The sequence below is a fragment of the Chelonia mydas genome, chromosome 2 (assembly GCF_015237465.2).
Source record: "Chelonia mydas isolate rCheMyd1 chromosome 2, rCheMyd1.pri.v2, whole genome shotgun sequence".
NCBI classification, from domain to species: Eukaryota; Metazoa; Chordata; order Testudines; family Cheloniidae; genus Chelonia; species Chelonia mydas.
This window is the reverse complement of record NC_057850.1, coordinates 152,728,605-152,752,305: the sequence shown is the minus strand read 5'-3', so window position 1 is coordinate 152,752,305 and position 23,701 is coordinate 152,728,605. Positions and strand designations below refer to the sequence as shown.

The window sequence follows — 23,701 nt, the reverse complement described above, 5'->3', positions numbered from 1 at the left end:
GTCATGGAATGGACATGTACAACTCATCTCAAACAACAACAGTTACAGAAAGATAGGTAACTTTTTTGTTCAAGTGCTTGCACATGTCCATTCTATTGCAGGTGACTCTCAGGCAGACAAACATGGAGATAGACTTGCAGTCTACCTGAACAGTGATTGCAGGACAACCTGTCTGAAACTGGCATCATCCCTGAACTGAAAGGAAATGGCATAATGAGAAGCAGAAGTGTGGACTGATGACCAAGCTGCTGTTTTACAAATTTCTGTGATCGGCACTTGTGCCAAGCAAGCTGCCAAAGTTGCTTGTGCTCCAGCAGAATACACCAATACTCTAGCTAGTGGGTCTACATTAGCCAACTGGTAGCATAAACAAATGCACAAAGAGATCCAAGATGAAATTCTCTGAGTGGGAACTGGTCAGCCCTTATCTCTGTCCGCAACCACAATGAACAACTGTGTGGAGGATCTAAAGGACTTAGTACACTCCTGGTAGAAAACTAAAGCCCTTCTCACATCTAATAAATGAAGTACCTCTTCATCTCTATGCTCATGGGATGTCAGTAAATAGATTGCCTGGTTAACGTGAAAATTAGAGACTACCTTTGTGAGAAGTTTTGGGTGAGGGAGAAGATAAACTTATCCTTATGGAAAACTGTATTGGGAATTTCTGACAATAGGAGTCTCAACTTCTTTCACCCTTCTGGCTGAGTAATGGCAACTAAAAATGCTACCTTCATAGAAAGGTGGAGCAGAGAGCAAGTTGCAAAGGATTCAAATGGTCGTCCCATTAACTTTGTTAGGACCAAGTTCAGATCCCAAGGATGGATTGTACCTCCATGTGCAAGATCCGATCTGATCCAAGCCCTTTAGGAATCTATCAACAATGGGGTTGGAGAAAAAGGATCTACTATTCCCCGAGGTATGGAAAGCTAAGATAGCTCTGTAAAAGTACTTTTGGCAGCTAACTGCTGAACTCTGACGTTTTAGGTACAGAAGATAGTCCAGTATGAGATTCAGGGGTGCATGCTCCGGTGATATGCCTGTCTGACAGGACCAAATGGACAGGTTTTTCCATTTAGCCAGTTAAATGCTCCAAATTGAGGGTTTTCTACTATTCAGAAGCATTTCCTGGACATCTTTAGAATAGGATCTCTCCAAAGGCTTTTACCATGAAGCATCCAAGCCATTAGGTGTAAGTCTTACAGAACAGGCGGCCATGGTTCTGAGAAATCACATCTGGATCCAACAGGAAAGGCAGCAGAGGCTTGATTGGCAAGATCAGCAGGGTTAAGTACCAGTGTTGTCAAGCCCATACTGATGCTATGAGGATGAGATGAGCGTGGTCTTGTTTGACTTTGAACAAGACTCTGGGCAGCAAGTGAATCAGAGGAAAGACATACAGGAGGGGGTCATTCCAGGGTATCAGAAAAACATGTGTCCATATGCCTGGGCTAAGACCTCCCTCAGAACAAAACCAACGGCATTTTCTGTTGGACTCTGTTGCAAACAGATCCACATGGGGAGTCCCCCAGAGCTGGAAGATGGATTTGGTAATGTACAAGCATAAAGACCACTTGTGGTGATCGGAGAAGGTCCTACTCAGTTGATTTCCCAAAGTGTTCTGTTTCCCTGGAAAGTAAGCAGGACTGAGATGAATTGAATTGGTTATGCAAAAGTTCCAGAAGCGAATTGCCTCCTAGCATAGCTGGGTCAACCATGCTCCTCCCTGTCTGTTTACAAAGCACAGTTGCAGAGTTGTCAGAATGAACAACTTCTTTCCTACTATATAAAGGAAGAAAGCTGAACAGGCTAGTCACACAGCTCTTAACTCCCTGACATTTATATGAGTCATTAGATCCTGAGATGACAAGAGACTGAATCTGCAGGGACCCCAGATGAACTCCCCAACCCAGGGTTGACGTGTCTGTATCAAAGTGAGGGTTTGTAATGAGGGAGATAAAGAGAACTCCATAGACTTTCAGAGCGTCCACCCACCAATCCAGAGATGACAAAACTGACACTGGTACTCGAACCACCTTCTCCAAATGACGACAACAACTTGGGGCAAACACTGATGCCTGCATCTTTCTAAGACGCAGCTTGGCATGTTGAATAACATAGGTATACGCTTGCCATGTGACCTAGAAGTGTGAGGCAGCTGTGCACCATGGTGAGAGGATACACTTCAGTCATAGCACCAAACCCTGTAGCACTTCAAACCTAGATTGTGGTAGCAAGGCCTTGGGGCCTTTGTGGAGTCTAAGACCATTCCAAAAAACTCCATTCTCTCAACTGGTTTTAGAATTGACTTGTCCCCATTTATTAGGAGCCCCAGTGCATTGAATGTGGACAGGACGATGGATACACTGGTTAACACCTGAGCCTCAGACCGATCCTTGAGCAACCAGTGACCCAGGTACAGAAACACATGGATTCCTCAAAAAGAAACGGAGTACTTGTGGCACCTTAGAGACTAACAAATTTATTTGAGCATAAGCTTTCGTGAGCTATAGCTCACTTCATCGGATGTATGAAGTGAGCTGTAGCTCACGAAAGCTTTAGAGACTAACATTTATTTGAGCATAAGCTTTCGTGAGCTACAGCTCACTTCATACATCCGATGAAGTGAGCTGTAGCTCACGAAAGCTTATGCTCAAATAAATTTGTTAGTCTCTAAGGTGCCACAAGTACTCCTTTTCTTTTTGCGAATACAGACTAACACGGCTGCTACTCTGAAACCTGTGACATGGAAGTAAGCGTCCTCTAAGTCGAGGGCAGCATATCAGTCCCCCTGTTCCAGGGAGGGAATAAATCGAGGCTAGGGTGACTGTCATAAATATAAAGGGAAAGGTAACCACCTTTCTGTATACAGTGCTATAAAATCCCTCTTGGCCAGAGGCAAAACCCTTTCACCTGTAAAGGGTTAAGAAGCCACGATAACCTCGCTGGCACCTGACCAAAACGACCAATGAGGAGACAAGATACTTTCAAAGCTGGAGGGGGGGAGGAAACAAAGGGTGTCTGTCTGTCTGTGTGATGCTTTTGCAGGAACAGATCAGGAATGCAGCCTCAGAACTTCTGTTAGTTAGTAAGTAATCTAGCTAGAAATGGGTTAGATTTCCTTTTGTTTAATGGCTGGTAAAATACGCAGTGGTGGATAGAATGTATATTCCTGTTTGTGTCTTTTTGTAACTTAAGGTTTTCCCTAGAGGGATTCTCTATGTTTTGAATTTGATTACCCTGTAAGGTATTTACCATCCTGATTTTACAGAGGTGATTCTTTTACCTTTTATTTAATTAAAATTCTTCTTTTAAGAACCTGATTGATTTTTCATTGTTCTTAAGATCCAAGGGTTTGGGTCTGTGTTCACCTGTACAAATTGGTGAGGATTTTTATCAAGCCTTCCCCAGGAAAGGGGGTGTAGGGCTTGGGGGGATATTTTGGGGGAAGAAGTCTCCAAGTGGGCTCTTTCCCTGTTCTTTGTTAACATGCTTGGCGGAAGCAGCATACGGTTCAAGGACAAGGCAAAGTTTGTACCTTGGGGAAATTTTTAACCTAAGCTGGTAAGAATAAGTTTAGGGGGTCTTTCATGCAGGTTCCCACATCTGTACCCTAGAGTTCAGAGTGGGGAAGGAACCTTGACAGTGACCATGCAGAATTTTATTTTCTTTAGGAATTCATTCAAATCTCTTAGATCTAAAATAGGTCCAAGACAACCTTTTGTTCCGGGATCAGGAAGCAGAGGGAGTACAAGCCTTTCCCTTTGCCTGAAGAAGTGAATCGAATCTCCTGGTGAAGGATGATCTCATGAGAGTGGTTCCTGAAGAGAGATGGGAAAGGTGGGGAGGAGGAGGAGGAGGAGAACAAGGAGAAGTGAACTGGAGGGCATACCCCAGTTCCATCGTGCTTAAGACCCACCAATCCAATGTTACATGAACCCAAGCACTTAGGAAATGGGATAAACTATTTTTAAACAAAGGGTGGAAACAGATGGAACTAGAGTCACTGGTTCACTGCCCTCGACCAACATATCAAAATGTCTGTTTGGGTGAGGTGGCTGGGTAAGATGAGCCCACTGATGCTGAAGAGAAGGGCAGCAGATGTTGTCTCCTATAACCCCTGCCCTTTTTCCTTGGTGGATCTTGAGACAGAGGGTGGAGGAGCACTGTAAGGCTGTTGAGAATGAAACTGCTTCCTCTTTGTTGCCAGAGTATAGATTCCATGAGATTTTAACACCACCTTGGAATCTTTTAGGCTATGGAGCTTATTACTTGTCCTGGAGAATTCTGGCAACCAGCTTATTTTCAACTACCATTACGGCAAAGTCCTGCCTACAGTCCTCTGGTAGCTTGTCTTTAAATGTTATATTGTTTTCTCAGAGAATGCAGTCACAGTGGCTCAGGAGTGCCTGTTGGTTTGCAGTCCTGAGCTCTAGACTCCCTATAGAATAAAGTTTGCATCCAAACAAGTCTATTCTCTTCACATCTTTGCCTTTCAGCATTTATGCTTGATGCCCTTGTCTTTCCCATTCGTTAGCAGCCGCCACCCACCATCAAAGAACCTGGCTGAAGGTGAGAACAGAAATACTTGTATCCCTTTGAGCGGACGGATTACCTCCTTTCAAATTGCTTTGCTGTGGGAGGTAAGGAAGATGCTGTCTGCCACAGCACCTTGACCAGCTCCATAATGGCTTCAGTAATTGGCAGTCACTTTGGCTGATATAATGCCCACCAACTAGTTAAAACTTTCACACACCTCCTCTGCTGGAATGTCAAGAACAGAGGCCACCGTTTTCAATAGATTTTGATGAGCCCAGTGGTCCTCTGGGGCTGGTGAATGGCCTGCCACCTCAACAGCCTTGTCTGGCCATGAGGAAGAGGATGTCACAGGATTCTGAGATGGTGGCTGCTCCATGACTTGCGGTGGGGAGTGACTTCTGGCTGCTTGGTACTGGTTACTGGAGTATGATGCTCCCAGTGCCAATGCCCCCTGAGCAGTCTTGAAGACAATGAATGAGACAGTTGTGGGAGGTCCTAGAGGGATGTCCTGTGGTGTCCGGAATGGCCACTGATATGGGCCTGGGACCCAGCCTTGAACGGGCCATTCCTCCTTTGAAGGAGGTGGCCAGTGCTGTGACTGTTGCATGACCTGTGGTCCCTAAATCTGTGATAGAGATGCAGATGAATCCACCTCTGAATCTGAAGAGGAAGAATCTGAAATGTCCAACATCAGTGGGGCACAACCATCTGGGACTGGAGAGAGGTAGCCTGAGCCCAGGAACGGTGGTACCAGAGATATCAAAGGTGGCTTGCCTTTCGACTGCACTGGCCTTTGCAGAAGTTTGGGAGGTAACTGTACAGTGAGTTCCTGACATGGAGAGATAGGTGCCACAAGCATTGGGACTGAGTGCAAACCCTCTTGCACAACCAGGGATACCAGTACTGACAGGCTAAGGAGGTCTCTTGTAGCTGCATATGCCTTCACGGTGGTTGGAAGCGGCAATGACCAAGAGGTCTGTCTCAGAGACCTTTCAGGGGATGTGCTGGACAAATCTGGCACAGACTCCAGATGCAGCGCCCCCTTCTTCTTAGCTGAAGAATGCTCCAGCAGGAGACTCTCCCTCAAATGTCTCTTAAAGTCTCTGCCTCTACTAGGCTTCAGCACCAACACTCATGAGCAAGATATCGAGCCTGAGGAGAGTCTAAACCTTTTCTGCAATACTGCTGAATGGTACCAAGAGGCTGCAGACATCCCTGGTGTGCGCCGTATGGAAGCCAATTTATCTGGGGCGCACTCTGCATGAGACGAGTCTGATGGGGGGCAAAGTGCTGCCTCCATGAGCAAACATTTGAGCCACACCACTCTTTCTTTGAGCAGGACTTAGGCTAAGTCTACACAACAGCCTATGCTGGCATAACATATGTCGCTCAGAGGGTGTGAATATTCCACCCCTGAGCGACATAAGTTACACTGACATAGCGCCGTGCATACGAACACTTATGTCGGCGGCAGAGCTTCTCTCATCAACATAACCTATGCTGCTCATGGAGGTGGTTTTTTTTATGAAAACAGAAGAGCTCTCTCCTGTTGGCATAGAGCGTCTTCACCAGACGGGCTGCAGCAGTGCAGCTTTGTACGTACATACTGTTAGTCCTTTACAAAAGTAACATTTGTAAATTATGTGGGATTCTCCCAAACATTTCAAAACAGGCTGGGTGTGGGTCACTCACTGGCATAGGCTTAGTGCATGTACAATGGGTCTTATAACCTGGTGACTGTGGCATCACTTCAGTACTGATCCCAGTTCTGAAAAATGAAAAATTAGTCCAAAAGACGTAAAACTAAAATCTATAACTAAAACTAGCTAAAACTAACTTAACTTTAACTAACTACTTCCTAACAATAACAGGGCACACAGACAAAGGAGTGATGGAAGCTTATGACAAAGTCTGAAATTACGAACAACCGTCAGTGGAGGTAAGAGGAAACTAAGGTGGTTCAGAGGCAGTTCCACCCTCTCATACCAGCACACAGTAGCACATTGTGACAGAGGGCACGTGAGTCATCCTGACAGGAACTGCTGAGGGAAAAAGGCTCTCCGACAACTGCTCACAAGGCACACACACACGCAAACACTCAAAAAACAAGATGATCACATCTAAGGTCAGCGTTACGTACAAAAGTAAGATATTTAAGTGTTTACAACCACTCTACATTTCCTTTTGAGTACTTAAAATTCACAACCTTAACATTGCAGTGAAGGGTGGGCATTATCAGTTTGTCCCACACAACTTTGCCAATTTAAAGATACTCTTACAATTCAGCCTTAATCTGTGTATTTTTCCCTCTTAACAATTCAAGTTAGTTAGTTTTCAGATTGTATGTTAATTTTAGGGAGGCCTTCTCTTGTTCTCAACAAACAGTAAGATCTGGAAGAGGCTTAGCATGAACGGGGCAGATGGAAAGCCACCATGAGATGCAGCAGCTGATGTAAGGTAAGGAAGAGGCAGCAGTAATTATTAATTCCTATACTTTGAGCCTTTTAGTGAAAAAGCTCAACCAAAGTACTAAGTATCAGCAGCTGGGGAGAAGCAACAAATTTACCAGTACATGTGAGAGCCAGTTCAAGTGAAGGGTGATGCCTTCTGACACCACTGACAGCAAGAACAGTAGGTGCACTGAAACCCCCACGGCTGGGAGATGTATCTGGCCACATCTGGATGAAGAGTCCACTTGTGGTGACTTGTAAATGATCTGATCAGCTGGTCCGTTAGGTTGTTTCATACCCCCAGCAGGTAAAATGCTTCTGATCTATTGAGTTGGCAATACAGGGCTCCTAGAGTAGAGTGGCCTCCTGAAAGAGTGGAGGTAGAACACTGACCACATGTCTGTGAGGCCTAGCAGGCTGCTACCCTGATCTGTGATAAACACTTTGCATGCCCATCTGACAGCTTTTAGTTCTCTGACACTGATGTGTAAGGTTAAATCTTTTGAGGAGCTGTGTCCGCAGAGAACCCACATGGGCTTCCTACTCTAGAGCAGATTCATCTGTCACCAGTGTGAGCATCTGTTGCAGGCAGGCAAAGAGAATGCACACACGTTAGCTGGATTTGTCCAACAATCTAGAGAGGTGAGAACATGGGATGGCACCCTCACCATGAAGGCTAAGTGATGGTGGTTTGCTGACTACTGATGCCAGCCAGCCCTGCAGAGTTCTTCGGTGCAGTCTGGCATATTGAAACACTATAGGTGCAAAAGGCTGCATGTCCCAGAAGTCTCAAAACAGTTTCGTGCTGTTCTGATGGGTGAAACTTCAAACCTATAACAAATGATCAAGTTGCCTGGAACCTGGAGTCTCAAAGAATGGCCCTTGCTTGTCATGAATCCAGTACAGCCCCTATAAACTATCCTCTGGACTGGGGAGAAGGGGGACTTTTCTACATTAATAGTCCCAAGGCATTGAATGTTGACTGAATCAGGGTTACACTGCTACATACTTGCGGTTTGGACCAGCCCATGAAAAGCCAGTCCTCCAGGTAAAGATCAATGTGAACTTCTGATCTTCAGAGGAATGCAGTTACTACTGCTATAACTTTTGTGAACACCGTGGGTGCTGCTGACAGGCCAAAAGGTAGTACAATGAACTGGTAATGATTTTGAATTACCAGACATTGGAGGTACTTCTTGTGGGCTTGATTGATCGCCACATGGAAGTAGGCATCCTTTAAGCTGAGGGAATCATACCACTCTCCACAAGCCAAAGAGGGAACAACAGAAGCTGTGCGGACCATGCGGAACAGTATCTTTTTCAAGAACCTGCAGAGTTGACGCAAGTCTAAGATTGGTATGAGACACCCTGCCCCCTTCACCTTTGGGATTATGTAATAGCTAGACTAAAACCCCTTCCCTTTTAGACCATGTGGAACCCGCTCTATGGCTTCCAACTGAAGGAGAGATGAATGAGGGGCTCCTCACGAGAATGGTCTCGGAAGAGGGAGAGGGAGAGGGATAGAAGCAAACTGTAGAGTGTATTCTACCCTCCACAGAGTTCAAAACCCACTAATCCAAAGTAATTTGGGACCAAGCACTGTGGAAGCGGGACAGATGGTTTGTGAAGGTGAGGGAGTTTGGGTCTGGAGAGACAGAGACTGGCATGGCAACCTTGACCAGCCCATTAAAATGAATGCTTTGTACTTCCTGGGTGTCTTGAAGGGCCTGGAACTGAAGCTGAAGCAGCAGAAAGGGGATGCATATGCCTATAACCCCTGGATCTCTTTTTGGACAACTCCTGTTGAGGAGGTGGACCAGAATATTGGTGCATCTGCTGGGGCCAATAGTGCTTTCTGAATGGGGCAGGTGTGTACAAGTCCAAGGACTTTAGAGTGACACTAGAGTCCTTAAGTTCGAGGAACTTGCTGTCCATCTGGTCTAAAAATTGAAAAGGACCATCAAATGGCAAGTCCTGAATTGTATTTTGGACTTCATAGGGAAGACCAGAAAGATGATGTCCATGGTGAGCATGGAAGCCATGGTTCTAGCTGCTGAGTCTGCTGCATTCAGCCCTGCCCAGAGTGATGTTCTCGCAACTAGTCTGCCCTCATTGACCAGGGAAGAGAACTCCTGCCTGGCATTCTCTAGAAGCAGCTCTCTGAACTTCTCCACGCAACCTCATAAATTAAAAACATACTATCCCAGCAGAGCCTATTGGTTACCAATATGCAGCTGTAAAACCCGTCAAATAAGTCCAGCCTTTTAGCATTTTTTTGATTTGGGGACGGTAAACTAGTGCCCTTGTTGCTCGCTCTTATTAGCTGCTGTCACAAATAATGAGCCCACTAGTGACTGAGTATAAAAGTATTCAAAACCTGGGGAGGGTACATAATATTTTCTTTCTGCCCTTTTTGAGGTGGGAGGCAATGAAGATGGAGTCTGCCATAGAGCCTTTATAGGCTTTAGCATTGCCTCATGAATTGGCAGAGCCGCCCTGGAGGGACCAACAGATGATAAAATGCCAACCGGGTAATGTGACAACTCTCCCCGACATCCTCAGCCTGTACACCCAAATCTGCAGCCATGCTCTTCAACAGCTCCTGATAAACTCTAAAATCATCAGGAGGAGGGGAAGTTGCCCGACAAAAACGCTTTATCTGAAGAGGACAAAGAGGAAGCCAAGACTGGAGGTGGTAGAATCTCTTCTATAGGCTGTTGCTCTGGCTCCATGACGACCTCTTGATGCTCAGTACTGGACTCTAGACATAGAGCCCCCTGGTGCACAGACGCTGTCCTTCTAGATGAGGGGACTGAGTATGCACGGTGAGGGGAAGATCAGGAAGGTGGGGGAAAACCCTAAGGGTTCCAAGATGGCCACTGATACAGGGTCAGCCCCACTGGCCTGGCCACATTTTCATGGCAGTTCCAGCTTACCACTGCGAGCCTTCAGGAGGGAGAGAGGATCTGTGAGGAGACCGGGGGTCCTGCTTCTGGTTTGTGAGACATACAATCCCACCTCCAAATCCAATGACGAAGACTTCTTTTCCTTTGATCACAGAGGAGCTGATCCAGTGAGTGCCAGAGACTGGTGCCAAGAACCTGGTGTTGAGTGGGGCATTGTTGTCACTGTGGCTTTCCCCTTGGATGGTACCAAAAGGCCACCTGTGCGGGAAGCAGGCAGCTGCAGTACCGAAGGCTGAACTACTGGTTCCAGATAGGACAACAGTGCTGAGGGATCCAACTCCTGGGATGATGGTGACACTGGAACTCAGAGGCAGAGCAGATTCTTTGCCGCCGCAAATGCCTCCAGGGTATTCGGCACTGAGACAGTCTCCTGAGGGACGGAAGATGATGACAGTGCCATTTCTGGCACCAGGCTTTATAGTGCTCTCTGAGGCACCAGAGCCAACTGCCTCAACCGAGGCACGGATTTGGAGGAGGTTTCAGGTGCACTCTACTCAACACCTTCTTGCCCACCTTAGCAGACTTAGACGGTGAAGACCTTGCCCCAACCAGGTCTTCTTTGGAAGTCTCATATTTGTTCCTCTGTATGAGTGAAAGAGATTGGTGCCAGGATAGAACTAAAGCTGGAAGTATGCTTCTCACCAAAGCTGCAGCACTCAGAACAGAGTCAAATCGGGACAGGTCTGACAGTAGCCTGAGTGCCACCTCCATCGGCAGGAATTTCAGCCTAGCCTCCCTATGCTTCTTCACTCTAGGCTAGAACTCCTTACAAATGGGGCACTGGCCTTTAACATGTGTTTCACCCAAGCACTTCAGGCAGCTATTGTGAGGGTCGCTCACTGGCACAGGCCTCAAGCAAGAAGCACATGGCTTGAATCCTAGTTACCTGGGTACCATATGCAGGAAAAAAAGAAAATCCTCAAATGGGGAAAACAACCAGTCTGAATTTTTTTAAAAATCACTAAAATGTATTAACTATATGATGTACACTACTATTCACAAAAGCTGAGAGAGAGAGAGAAAGAGAGAGCGAGCGCGCGCGCGCTGTTCTGCTATTGAAGAGGGTTCCAATGACCATTCTGGGCAGTAAGAAGAAAATGAAGAGGGCTGTGTTGGCTCTGCCCTCTACACCTGCATACAATGGCACGCAGCAAAAAGGGGGAACTCGAGCCACCTAATGGGTACTGCTGAGGGAAAAAGTTTTTGACAGCCATGTGCTGGGTGCACAGACACCAAGAATGGAATGCATATATGCAATCACTTGAAGAAGAATCTCTTCTTTTGTGTCATTCTTACCTGTCAGTGAAGACACTTTAGCAGCAACCTTCTCAGCAAAACCAATCCTGGTATTTAATCCTGTACCAACTGCAGTGCCACCAGCTGCCAGCTCATAGACTCTTGGCATAGCTGATTTAATCCTAGCCACACCATATTTAATTTGTTGCACATAAGCACTGAATTCCTTTGAAAGGGAAAAAAAATAAAACAAAGAAAACCAAGAATTAGTGACTAGAATTGGTATTTTGTAATTTAATATCACATAACACTTATTTAAAAATAACTTCTAAGCAATAGTCTCTATCTAATTTTACTATGAAACGGAGTAGGTTAACAGACTGCTCTTGTATTGGAAATAGTTCTGCACCTAAATGTGGAGATCCAACCAGCATACATCTGTCTAGAGATTGTCTCTTTCCCTCTCCTTTCACCTTTTGGAGGTTGCTTATCTTGGGCCCTGATCCTGCAATCAACTCAGAGAGTGCAACGAGTCAGCATATTCCTCACAGGTATGCATTACAAGATCAGGGAGTCTTAGGACTTGTTGCCACACAAAGTTGAATCAGTTTAAATGAAAATGGTTTAAATAATTATTTCAGCAAGGGAAAGCATACAGGACAGGAACAGTCTTTCTATGAATTTACAGAATAAGGCCTAAACCTGACTGGACCCTTTGGATACTACTGCAATAGAAATAACTGCTAACACAATTTTTAGCTTGACATTGTTCCCATAAAGGGATACCATCAACTGAAAAAAAATCACTTTTCTGAACATTATTATTACCATAAACATTAGAATAAGATTTGTACTATTTTTTTCAGTTTGAATATTTGCAGATAGTGTTACATTTGCATTAATGAGCTATCCAGCCACCAAACTCCTTCAATAATATTGGTCATCTGGCTGAAAAGAAAGAGAAGCATATGTAATACTCAAATGACAGTCTACTTTTATCATTTTAAATATATTTTACATTTTCTTGTGCAGTCTTGATATAGTTTACTCAAAGTGATTTTTTTTTCTTTAAATCCACTGGTTAAAAGAACACACAATGATCGAAGAAAATTCTTGAAGCCCTGCGTGCAAAACACCCAAGAAATGTTGTGCATTAATTTTCAGTAAATATGAACCTATAATAAAATATTGTGAACTAAGATTCTGTTGACCTTCAATACTTTGTCTTCAATTGCTGAGCAAATTTTTCACCTGTATGTACCATGATGAAAATTAACAATTACCTCCATTAACTTACAACAATGCTTCAAACAAGTGGATAACATTTTTGTACAAAGTTATATATTACTTAGTGTTTTATACCTGCCCAAGAGAAAGTGGAACAGCATCCTGTGTATGAGTGCGCCCTATTTTTATGATTTGGGAAAACTCTTTGGATTTTGCTTCAAGTGCATCTTGTAGCTTCTGTAGTCCGGGTAACAACACTTCATTAACTTCTTGTGCAGCAGCAATATGCATTGCTGTTGGGAACGTATCATTTGAGCTCTGTGAAGGAAGTTCAAGTCTGATTATTTACAAGCTTTTCTCTAATGTTCATTATAACACCTGGTTTCAGAGTAGCAGCCGTGTTAGTCTGTATTCGCAAAAAGAAAAGGAGGACTTGTGGCACCTTAGAGACTAACAAATTTATTTGAGCATAAGCTTTCGTGAGCTACAGCTGACTTCATCGGATGCATCCAATGAAGCGAGCTGTAGCTCACAAAAGCTTATGCTCAAATAAATTTGTTAGTCTCTAAGGTGCGACAAGTACTCCTTTTCTTTTTATAATACCTGGGTGGCTCATATAATAGATTTACACTTCAGCGGATTTACCTTCAAAACCTCCGTGAGGTAAGAAAGTAGTAACCTCATTTACACATGAGGAACTGGGGCACAGAGAAATTAAGTAATGTGTTTAAGGTCAAAAAAGTCAGCCTGTGACAAAGCCAAGAAAGAACCCAGACCTCCCAAATCTCAGTCCTGTGCCTTAGCCACAAGACCATCCAAGAAGTTCCTTCTTAAAAAAAGCAAGAAGTGCAAAATTAATTAAGTGGCTATTAAATATGGTTCACAAATATAAGTTAATTGAGAAATGGAAAGAATTACTGTAGTAGCTTAAACTAGTACAGAAGAAAAGATGTAACAAGTGCAATGAACTGATTAAAAATTATCAGTAACTTAAAAAAAACAATCTGTATTCTTATGACAACACAGTCTTTCCCAAAGCACGGGGTGTACCTGCAGAACTAGTTCATTGGGGGAAGAGGCAACAGACTCAACTTTTCTCCCAAGTATCAGCTTTCATTTAAAAGAAGTCTCTAGCTGCAACAATTGTCAAGAAAACCTTCAAAATGGGAAACAAAGTGTAACCAAAGCAGCAACGTCAGTGTGCAGATGGCCTAAAATAGCTGAGGTATGAACTGACCCATTCCCTTCACTGCTTCTAACTCAGATGTCAACTACTGTATGTCAAATGTCAACATTGTTAAATTATTTCATTGCTCCAAAATATAAGAATGGAGAGAAAGTACTATGTAATGGACCTCCATAATATCTACATACAGTTGACTGCTATAAGTCTACCGTTAGACTCCTCTACTGCAGCAGCTGTCAAACCCCAATGTAAGAAAGAAATATTATAAACAAAAAATCCATAAGACAGCAACATTTTGATATTTTTGTCAATCTATTACACTATTATATTTAACACTCAAAGGAGCTATCTTAGCTACACCCACCACACCAACTGAAAAAGGGCCAACTTTTTCATGGCCAAGGAATTTAACCTAAAGTGCTGGGACAAAGCATGAGTGACATCAAATTACTGATCTACAGACTTGAGAGTTTATTTAATCTGCAACTGCAAAATAGCTAGCAACCTGATTGCAGTTAATCATTATTCAAGCATAGCTGCATGTGAAAGCTCACAAAATCTAATAACCCTGGAAGTTCAAGCCGTATATCTATAATCAACAGAAAAGATGCAACATGTACAGCAGCTCAACCCTAGACCTAAGGGATATGAATAGTTTATTCTCCATTCCCTTCCAGTCCTTCTCTACTGGGGTTACCAAAGAGAATATCACTTCAGATCATCTATACTTGGGATTAGCCCTGTCTGAGCCATTGGTGGCTAGCAATCTAGGTAACCGCACTGCTGTTGGTCCCTAAGCGTAGACAAGTCAAGCTAACATTTACCCCAACAGAGTTTATCCTTGCTTGAAATCAAGTATGACACAGAAACTTTGAATATTACTCCTAGGGCAATTCTATGCCAAAAAATTTTAAAATTCACAATATTTTAAAATTCTGCAGAATTTTGCATATTTTGTCAAAAGACTACAATATAAATCACACCAGTTTCAATTATTTTGGTAATTAATTTCAAAACACCTATCAGCAAATATGTCTAACAATACGGACAACAAAAAAGATTCCCCCAGAAGCAGAAAGTTAAAGAAACCTCTGCAACAACCCAGTTTCCATTTCTCTGTTATACTTTTGTCAGGCACCTCAGTCTAGGTGTGTCACACATGCCAGCTGGGCACATCCTAGGGGAAAACTGTGCCCTGCTGTTGTTTTAGTCAATTTATTTATTTGCCCTGCCCCTACAGGATTACCATATTTCAGGTTCCCAAATAGAGGGCACTGCGGGGGGGGGGGCAGGAGGGGGGGGAGAAGAGAAGAGGTACTGTTGGAGGGTGCTGGAGGGATGTATGTACTGGGAGGGGTATTTGGGGGTGCTGGAAGGGGCTGCGTGGGACCCCCCCCACCCCCGGCTCAGACACCCGCACCCTCCTCTCCTCCAGAGGCCAACCATATGCTCTGCACCACACAGTTTAATTACTGTTCCAGTGGGCAGAGACGTCCTGTACCTGCTGTTAGTTGGGGGGCATGATATAAAGATTCAACTGCCCCTGAAACAGCTCGAGTCACGCCCTCCCCACAGCAGGCCTCCCCCTCAGTCTCCCCTCCCAGAAAGCAGTGCCCCCGCCCGGCAACTCCCAGCCGTTGCTCCTGGCTCTCCCAGAAGGGCACAGCTCATGGGCTCTGGCGGCTGCCACACAGGGAGAGGGCCCAGCTACACCATGTGACCAAGCAGGACCAGCAAACCTGGGAACCGCAGCCCACCTGCGCCTCCCGCATTGCTGCATTGTGAGCTGGGCTCTGCTGGGTCCAGTGGCCCCTAGCAGCAGCCAGCAGCTCTGCAGCACCAATTCTGCGCCAAACATTAATCCTGAGCAAATTCTACATTGTGCAGTGGTGGAGAATTCCCCCAGGAGTAGAATATGGTGGGAGTAAAGAGGATACAAGGAGAAAACAAAATGTACAGAGCAGGGATTCTGTTTTTATAAGTACAAACAAGCAATAATTTAACATCCAGCTAATCCACCACTTAATTCAATAAAAGCTTTAAAGAATGGGTCTAAAACTTCAGACCCGAACAAGCCATGTGTGTATCAAATACACAAAAATAAAAATAAAAATAGTAATCTCAGAAGAATTTTGGGATTTTTATAGTAAGAACCACAACTTGAAAGGGTTACTTTTGGTAAAACAACCCCCCAAAATATTTGAAAACGTGTATAATGACCTGGCTTTTATTAACATGATCATTAGGATGCACTGGATCCTTGCTTCCTAGTTTACCTCCCATTATTTCAATGGCTCTATTGCTTATGACTTCGTTTACATTCATGTTGGTCTGTGTTCCAGATCCAGTTTGCCACACCACCAAAGGAAAGTGATCATTTAATTTACCTTCAGATACCTACAGAAAAATAAGAATGTGTTAATTTCTATAACAATACAACCAGAGCTTCCTTTCCCCAGATGCTTGTTAAGATTAGAGGCAAACCAGGCATCCCCCACTGAAGGATAATCTGATCAGCTACTACCCAATTCAGAAATTAGCGAGAAGATTTATCACAGGATTGATTCACTCTTGGGGGCCTGACTGCCCATTTGAACTGAACACACCCCTGGGGACACAGGTGGTGCTGAGCATGTTCAGGATCATCATCTCCAAAATACTGATATGCAGTTGTTTCTAGAGATCAAGTTTCATGGGTGTGCAGTCCCTCTACATGGGCTCGCACATTCCAGGTTGAGCATATAATTTGGATAGGAGGCATTTGGAAGTCAGTTTCTAGTTCTCTATACTGGCATCAGGCCAGAAAAGCAGTCATCCAGATCCAACACAAGTGATCCTGTGCTGCTTGCTTCCACTGAAACCTCAAGGCCTAGTGATCTGGCTCTACATAGGGAAAGAATCGAGCATACGATGAACATTAGTCCCAACATCAGTAGCATGGTATCATCTATCACTTTCTAGCTAGAGCTTCTCCTTTCTGTCAGACAGGTGGCTTCACAAATCCTGTGAAGAAAACCGTTTGCCAATACTGATGCTTTAACATATCAATTCAGTAAGTGAAAGATGTTGATAAATTGGAGAAGGTTCAAAGTAGATCCACAAGAATGATTAAAGGATTAGAAAACAGGCTTTAAAGGAGCTTAATCTATTTAGCTTAACAAAGAGAAGGTTAAGGGTGATTACAGTCTATAAGTGCATACAAGCAGAACAAATAAATGATAATGGGCTCTTCAGACAACCAGACAAAGGTAAAACATTATCCAATGGCTAGAAGTTGAAGCTAGACAAATTCAGACTGCCAATAAGGCATACTTTTTTAACTGTGAGGGTAAATAACCACTGGAACAATTTATCAAGGATCATAGTGGATTCTCCATCACTGGCAATTTGAAAATCAAGAGTTAATAGTTTTGGGGAATTATTGGAATTACTTTGGGGAATGTCTGAGGTCTGTGTTATTGAGGAGGTCAAGCTAGATTATCTCAGTAGTCCCTTCTGGCTTTGGAATCCATGCATTTTTTCAGAATCATCTGTTCCTATGGAAAGCTATTTTACACTGAAATAATTTCATGTATAGGCCTGATGTTTTGAACACTTTCCTCCTACCTCATCTGCTGCCTTTATAATGGCATTCGCAATCTTCGGATCAAGACCATAATCCTGATTTACTTCAGCAGCTGCTCGTTTCAAGATGCCAAAAGCTCTTATAACTTGAACCTGAAATTTCAAAAATATGTTTAAAGATGTGAACGTTTTAGGTATAGAAAATACAGGAAGTCACAAGGTTTGTATAACTCCCAAAGCTAAATCTAGCAAGGAGGCAATCAGGTAGTCCACAGGACAACATATGATGTATGGCTCACACATGGACTGAAATGAAATCTGACCAAGCAGTGCAGAAAAAAATTGTAAAGAAGTACTTTGCAATTTTTTTCCCTTTGTACTTAAAGTCTGTTTTGATATATAGTGTGTCTTTAAGTGACACTCATACCTACAGATCAGAAAGAAAGAATCACTTGCTTTCTTGGAGATGGATCTTATTACAGGTTTCACTTCAAAGTATATGCAAGTATATACCTGAAAAAGTGTGGTACCCTAGCACTATATTGTTTCAATTTGTCCAGTTACAGAGAAAATGAGGCAACCTACGTTGATTTATAGTATGAAGGCAACCTTCAAAACCAGTGAGGACAAGAACTTCATTTTATTTAGTGACCAACTATTTAATAAAGGTAACTGGTACTATGTATAATTCTGTTTACCTTATATCAGAGGTTCTCAAACTTCATTGCACCGCGACCCGCTTCTGACAACAAAAATTACTTCATGGTCTCAGGAGTGGGAACCAAAGCTTGAGCCCGCCCAAGCCCCACTGCCCTGGGGCAGTGGGCAAAGCCTGAGCCCCACCACTCTGGGCAGTGGGACGAAAGCTGAAGCTCAAGGGCTTCAGCCCCTACTCAGGGGTTCTGCAACCTGAGCCCTGCCACCCAGGGCTGAAGCCCTCAGGCTTTGGCTTCTGCCCTGAGCAACGGGGCTCGGGCTTCAGCCCTGGACTCCAGCAAGTCTAAACCAGCCCTGGCGATCCCATTCAAAGGGGGTCGTGACCCACTTTGGGGTTCCAACCCACAGTTTGAGAACCGCTGCCTTATATAAAGCTTAGAATCCATAAAACAAATTTGGAGCAAAACTAAAACCAGTCTTCTACTCAAACTTGCTATTAAAAAGTCCTTAGAGGTAAGTACCACAATAAAAATCACTAAAAAAAGTTTTACATAGCTTTTCAGTAATTTCTTTATGGGCAGGCTCAATGATTTAACAGTTCACTCCATGAAAGAAACGGTTATATCTTTCCATTACTGTTGTTCTTCAAGATATGTTGCACATGTCCATTCCACTGTAGGTGTGTGTATTCCTTATGCACAGATGTTGGTGATATTTTCCCCTCAGTGGTACCTGTCGGAATGGCTCAAGCGCCCCCTGTTGCTGCACACCACTGGAAGCTGGGATAAGAGCACAGAGCCACCTCCAACCCCCTTCAGTTCCTTCATACTGGATGTGCTCCAATAAAGAGGGGAAGGAGGGAGGGTTGTGGAATGGACACGTGCAACACATCTCGAAGAACAAGTTACAGGAAGGTAGGTAATCTTTTCTTCTTCTTCTTGTGATTGCACATGTCAATTCCACTGTGACACTGCATAAACAGCTACGGAGGGGTGTTAAGAGTCTACCTGAACAGTGATTGTAAAACACCCTCTGAAACTGGCATAGTCTCTAGACTGACAGGTAATGGTGTAATGAAAGTGAAGATGTGAATTGAAGACCAAGTTGCTCCTTTACAAATGTCGACAATTGGTACTTGAGCCAGGAAAGCTGCAAAAGCTGCTTGTGCTCTATCAGAAAGCGCAAGTACTCTAGATAGCGGGGTCATGTTAGTCAATTGCAAAAAACGGATGCAGGAAGAGATCTAGGAGGAGATTCTCCAGAGGAAACAGGATTGCCCTTAATTTTGTGACAAAAAGCTGGGTAGAAATACAGAACAATGTACTATGCTCTAGGTAAAAAACTAATTCTCTTCTCACATCCAACAAACGAAGCCTTTCTTCATGCTTATGGTGATCAGGTTTTGGAAAAAAAGGTGGACAAATAGATAGCTTGGTTAATATGTCCTGTCCTTCTGGCTTTGTCAATCACATATGATAGGCTCGAGGCATTTAAAGGGGAGAAAACTGCAGTCATCTGATGGGGAAGGAGCAGGATCGCCAAGCAGGAGACTGCTGGCATAACTCCTCAAACCACGGGGGGAACTCCCCTCCAGGAGATCTTCACCCCAACCCTACAGGGAGTGCAGCGAACTCCCAGGGAGAGACTTAAGGGGGCCTGCAGCGTTGGGGGGGCCCAGTGCAAGAAGAAAATAGGGCCTGTGCTGGAACCACGCAGTGCAAGTAACTGGGTGTGATTTGGTTCTCCCATTGTCTGGGACACAAACCTCAGGGGACTCCTTTACAGTTCACCTGGAGAATCCCCAGAATTGGAAGATGGATCTGGATACATATGGGCATAATGACCACTTGTGTTGGTTGGTGAAGGACCTGCTCAGCTGATCTTCCTGTGTGTTTTGTTTCCCCAGGAGGTAAGCAGCTTTGAGGTGAATTGAATGGTTACACAGAAGTCCCAAAGGCAAAATGCCTCCTAGAAGAGTTGGTTTGACCATGCCCCTCCTTGCCTATTTATGTAAAACATGGTCGACAAGATGTGTCATAATCAATAATTCCGCCCCTCTGCCCAGGCTACATGGGGAAGGAAGATGATCAGGCTAAACATATTTCTCTTAACTCGCTGACATTTATGTGAGCCTCTAGGTCTTGAGATGACCAAAGACCCTGAGTCTTCGGGGACCCAGTTCGAGCCCCCTAAGCTAGAGATGATGCATCCATAACTAGGGCTTTGGTAGTGTGGGAAGAAAGGAAACTACCGTGCAAACTTTTAGAGAGTCTGTCCACTCATCCAGAGACAACAGTGCTAGCTTCGGCACTCAAACCACCTGATCCAAGTGGTGACAATTTGGGGCATATACTGATGCAAGCCATATTTGCAGCATCCCGAGTCACAGTCTGGCATATTGCACTATATAGGTATGTGCTGCCACGTGACCTAACAGCCTGAGGCATTTTCTCACTGTTGTGAGTGGGAAAGCTTTCATTTAAAGTAGTAGATCTCAAATGGTTTTGAATCTGGTTTGTGGCAAAAAAGCCCTAGACTTCATGGAGCCGAGGACTGCTCTAATAAATTCTACTGTCTGTACAGGCCTCACTATTGATTTTTCTTGATTCACTAGGAAACCCAGAGCATTGACTGTGGATAGAGCAGTGGATATGCTGGACAGAATCTGAGATTCTGCTAAACAAATCTTCCAGATGTGGAAACACATGGACACCTAATTTTCGAAGGTGAGCTGCTACTACCGCCATGCACTATGTGAATAATTGTGGAACTGCCGCCAGGCCGAACGGAAGTACAGTGAACTGATAGGGTCGACCATTTGCCAGGAACCTGGGAAACTTTCATATTGTGATATGGAAGCAAGCATCCCTCAAGTCGAGGATGGCACGCTAGTCTCCTTGTTCCAGGGAAGGGATAATTGATGCTAGGTTAACCACGAGGAATTTTATTTTCTTCAGGAATTTATTCAACTCTCTTAGATCTAATAAGGGCTTGAGACCTCCTTTTGACTTGGGAATCCGGAAATAATGGGAATAGAAGCCTTCTCCCCTGAAGCCCAACTGTAATTACTGTATGGGCCCTGTCTGAAGAAGAGATTGGACCTCCCACTGAAGGGTAATCTTGTGAGAGTGGACCCTGAAGAGGAGTGTGGAGAAGGTGTGGGGAAGAAAGGCTAAAGGAAATTGGATGGCATACCCCTGTTCCACTATGGGGGGGTTAATATGCAGACCCACTGGACTGATGTTATGTAGGTCCCAGGCATTTAGGAAGTGGGACAAGCAACTGGTAAATAAAAAATGGGGAGTAGATGGAAGTGATGATGCTGGTATGCAACCCCATAAAAATGCCTGCTTGAAAGAGGCAGCTGGATGGGATGAACTTATTGATACTTAACAGGAGGGCAGTGGAGAGTGCCTTCTATAACTCCTTCCCTTTTTCTAGGTGGATTTGGGAACAAGGAGCAAAGCTAAGGGGTTGAAAGGGTTCTTGATAAAAATACTTCCTTTTCATTGCTGGACTGTAGATTCCAGTGGATTTGAGTGTTGCCCTGCAATCTTTAAGGCTGTGAAGCCTGTCATCATTTTTCTCGGAGAACAGAGTAGGACCTTCAAAAGGAACGTCCTATATGGTCTGTTGGACTTTAGCTAGTAGTCCGGAAGACTGTAACCATGAACACCTCTTCACAGCAATGATGCCATGGTTCGAGCCACCGAACCTGCACTATTCAGACTGTCCTGGAAGGCAGTGCAGGTGACCAGTTTACCCTCCTCCAATATTACTGAGAACTCTTGCTTGAAATCCTCTCGTAATTTGTCCTTGAAATTAGCAATGTTCTCCCAGAGCATGTGTCAAGGTTCCTTCCCCACTCTGAACTCTAGGGTACAGATGTGGGGACCTGCATGAAAACTTCCTAAGCTTACTTTTACCAGCTTAGATTAAAACTTCCCCAAGGTACAAAATTATTTTACTCTTGGATTTCCACTGCCGCCACCAAACTTTATCTGGGTTCCTGAAAAAAACGGAGTTTGGACACGTCTTTCCCCCCAAAATCCTCCCAACCCTTGCACCCCACTTCCTGGATGGTAGATACCTTACAGGGTAATTAGATTCCAAACATAGAGAATCCCTCTAGGCAAAACCTTAAGTTACAAAAAAGACACACAGACAGGAATAGTCGTTCTATTCAGCACAGTTCTTTTCTCAGCCATTTAAAGAAATCATAATCTAACACATACCTAGCTAGATTACTTACTAAAAGTTTTAAGACTCCATTCCTGTTCTGTCCCCGGCAAAAGCAGCATACAGACAGATACAGACCCTTTGTTTTTCTCCCTTCTCCCAGCTTTTGAAAGTATCTTGTCTCCTCATTAGTCATTTTGGTCAGGCGCCAGCGAGGTTACCTTTAGCTTCTTAACCCTTTACAGGTAAGAGGATTTTTTCCTCTGGCCAGGAGGGATTTTAAAGGGGTTTACCCTTCCCTTTATATTTATGACAGCATGTATGTAGTTGTATCAACTCAGGAGTGCACGTTGGTATGCAATCCTTAGCTGCAGGCCCCCTGAGGAATGAAGTTTGCAGCAAAACAAGTCAGGCCTTTTTGAGTCCTTACTCTTAGGCATGGAAGCTTGTTGTCCCTGTGTTTCCCACCCATTGGTGGCTGCCATTACAAGAAAATCCGAAGAAGGGCGAGTGTAAAAACATTCATACCCCTTAGGAGGGGAGGAAGTATCTTCTCTCTCAGCTCATTTTGCTGTGGGAGCCAAGGAAGAAGGTATCTGCCAAAGAGTCTTGATCGGCTTCATTATTGCCTCATTGATTGACAGAGAAACCTTAACTGGGGTGCCAGACACTAGGATGTCCACCAACTTGTGAGAACTCTCACGTACCTCTTCTGCCTGGATGCCAAGCACCGAGGCCACTCTTTGCAGGAAGTCTTGGTGGGCCCTGTGGTCTTCCAGAGGAGATGAATCTCTCACTGAAGTGGATAGCTTTGTCCGGTGCAAAGACAAGGATGCAACCAGCAACTGGTGGCAACTCCATAATCTGTAGTGGAAAAGCTACTCAGAAGGACCTGGTTGGCTGTGAAGTACCGGACATCAACGCTCATGGCGCCTGGAGCCCAACTCAGTGTCAGGTATCTGTGAATTACATTCCCAGTGCCGTTGTGTACAGTGACCTCCCCGTGATTGTCAAGATGGTGACGTGAGGTCCTGGGTAAAGGAGGGACACTCCAGGGAGCCCAGACCTTGAAGGAGGGTAAGTGCCCACACTTCCAAGTCCGTGAACAAGGAGTCAGAGGTTTCCGATAATGGAGGCGCTGATGCAGACAGTACTGGAGCGGGGTATCCTGAACCCGGGGATGGCAGTATTCCCTCTAGACAAAACTGATTTGAGAGGAAATCTAGATAGTGGTACCGGGGGCTCTCGGTACGGTAAGGGGTGAGCCACAGGAGCAGGAACTGGTTGGATGATTTCCAGTGTTGATGAAACTGGTACCAAGAGGCTAGGCAAGTCTCTTGCAGAAGCATTGCCTCTGGAGTAGATGGGAACAGCATTGACTGTTGGCTCCTTAAATGTCTCTCAGAGGACAGCCTTGATGGACGTGGCACAGGCTCTGGAGGCAGCAAACCCCTCTTACGAGGCGAGGCTTCTGGTGTGGCTCTCTGCCACACACCTGCCTCTAGCTTCGGTACCAAGGTTGATGAACGAGACCCTGAGCCCAAGGAATGTCTGGGTTTCTTCTTCAGTACTGGGAATCAGTATCAATGAGACAAAAATACATCTGCTGGAGCACTCCATACCGACGCTAAAATACTTGGGATGCTCTTCCCATGAGGTGACTCGGCTAGGAGACCAAGAACTGCTTCCATAAGCAA

The 23,701-nt window shown here is 44.5% G+C and overlaps 1 protein-coding gene and 1 long non-coding RNA gene across 3 annotated transcripts in view; one reads left to right on the top strand and one right to left on the bottom strand.

Moving 5' to 3' along the window:
• The window catches only part of FH (fumarate hydratase), a 49,049-nt gene that overhangs the window by 10,702 nt on the left and 14,646 nt on the right, over positions 1-23,701 (bottom strand). For both annotated transcript variants that reach the window (XM_037889885.2, XM_037889886.2), the window contains exons 3-6: positions 17,211-17,321; positions 15,825-16,001; positions 12,554-12,736; positions 11,252-11,417 (exon numbers count right to left, since the gene is read on the bottom strand). In XM_037889885.2, coding sequence (XP_037745813.1) covers positions 11,252-11,417; positions 12,554-12,736; positions 15,825-16,001; positions 17,211-17,321 — 637 coding nt within the window. The remainder of the gene's footprint in view (positions 1-11,251; positions 11,418-12,553; positions 12,737-15,824; positions 16,002-17,210; positions 17,322-23,701) is intronic.
• Positions 1-23,701, top strand: part of LOC119565344 — a 40,985-nt gene that overhangs the window by 13,550 nt on the left and 3,734 nt on the right. The gene's annotated exons all lie outside the window — the stretch shown is intronic.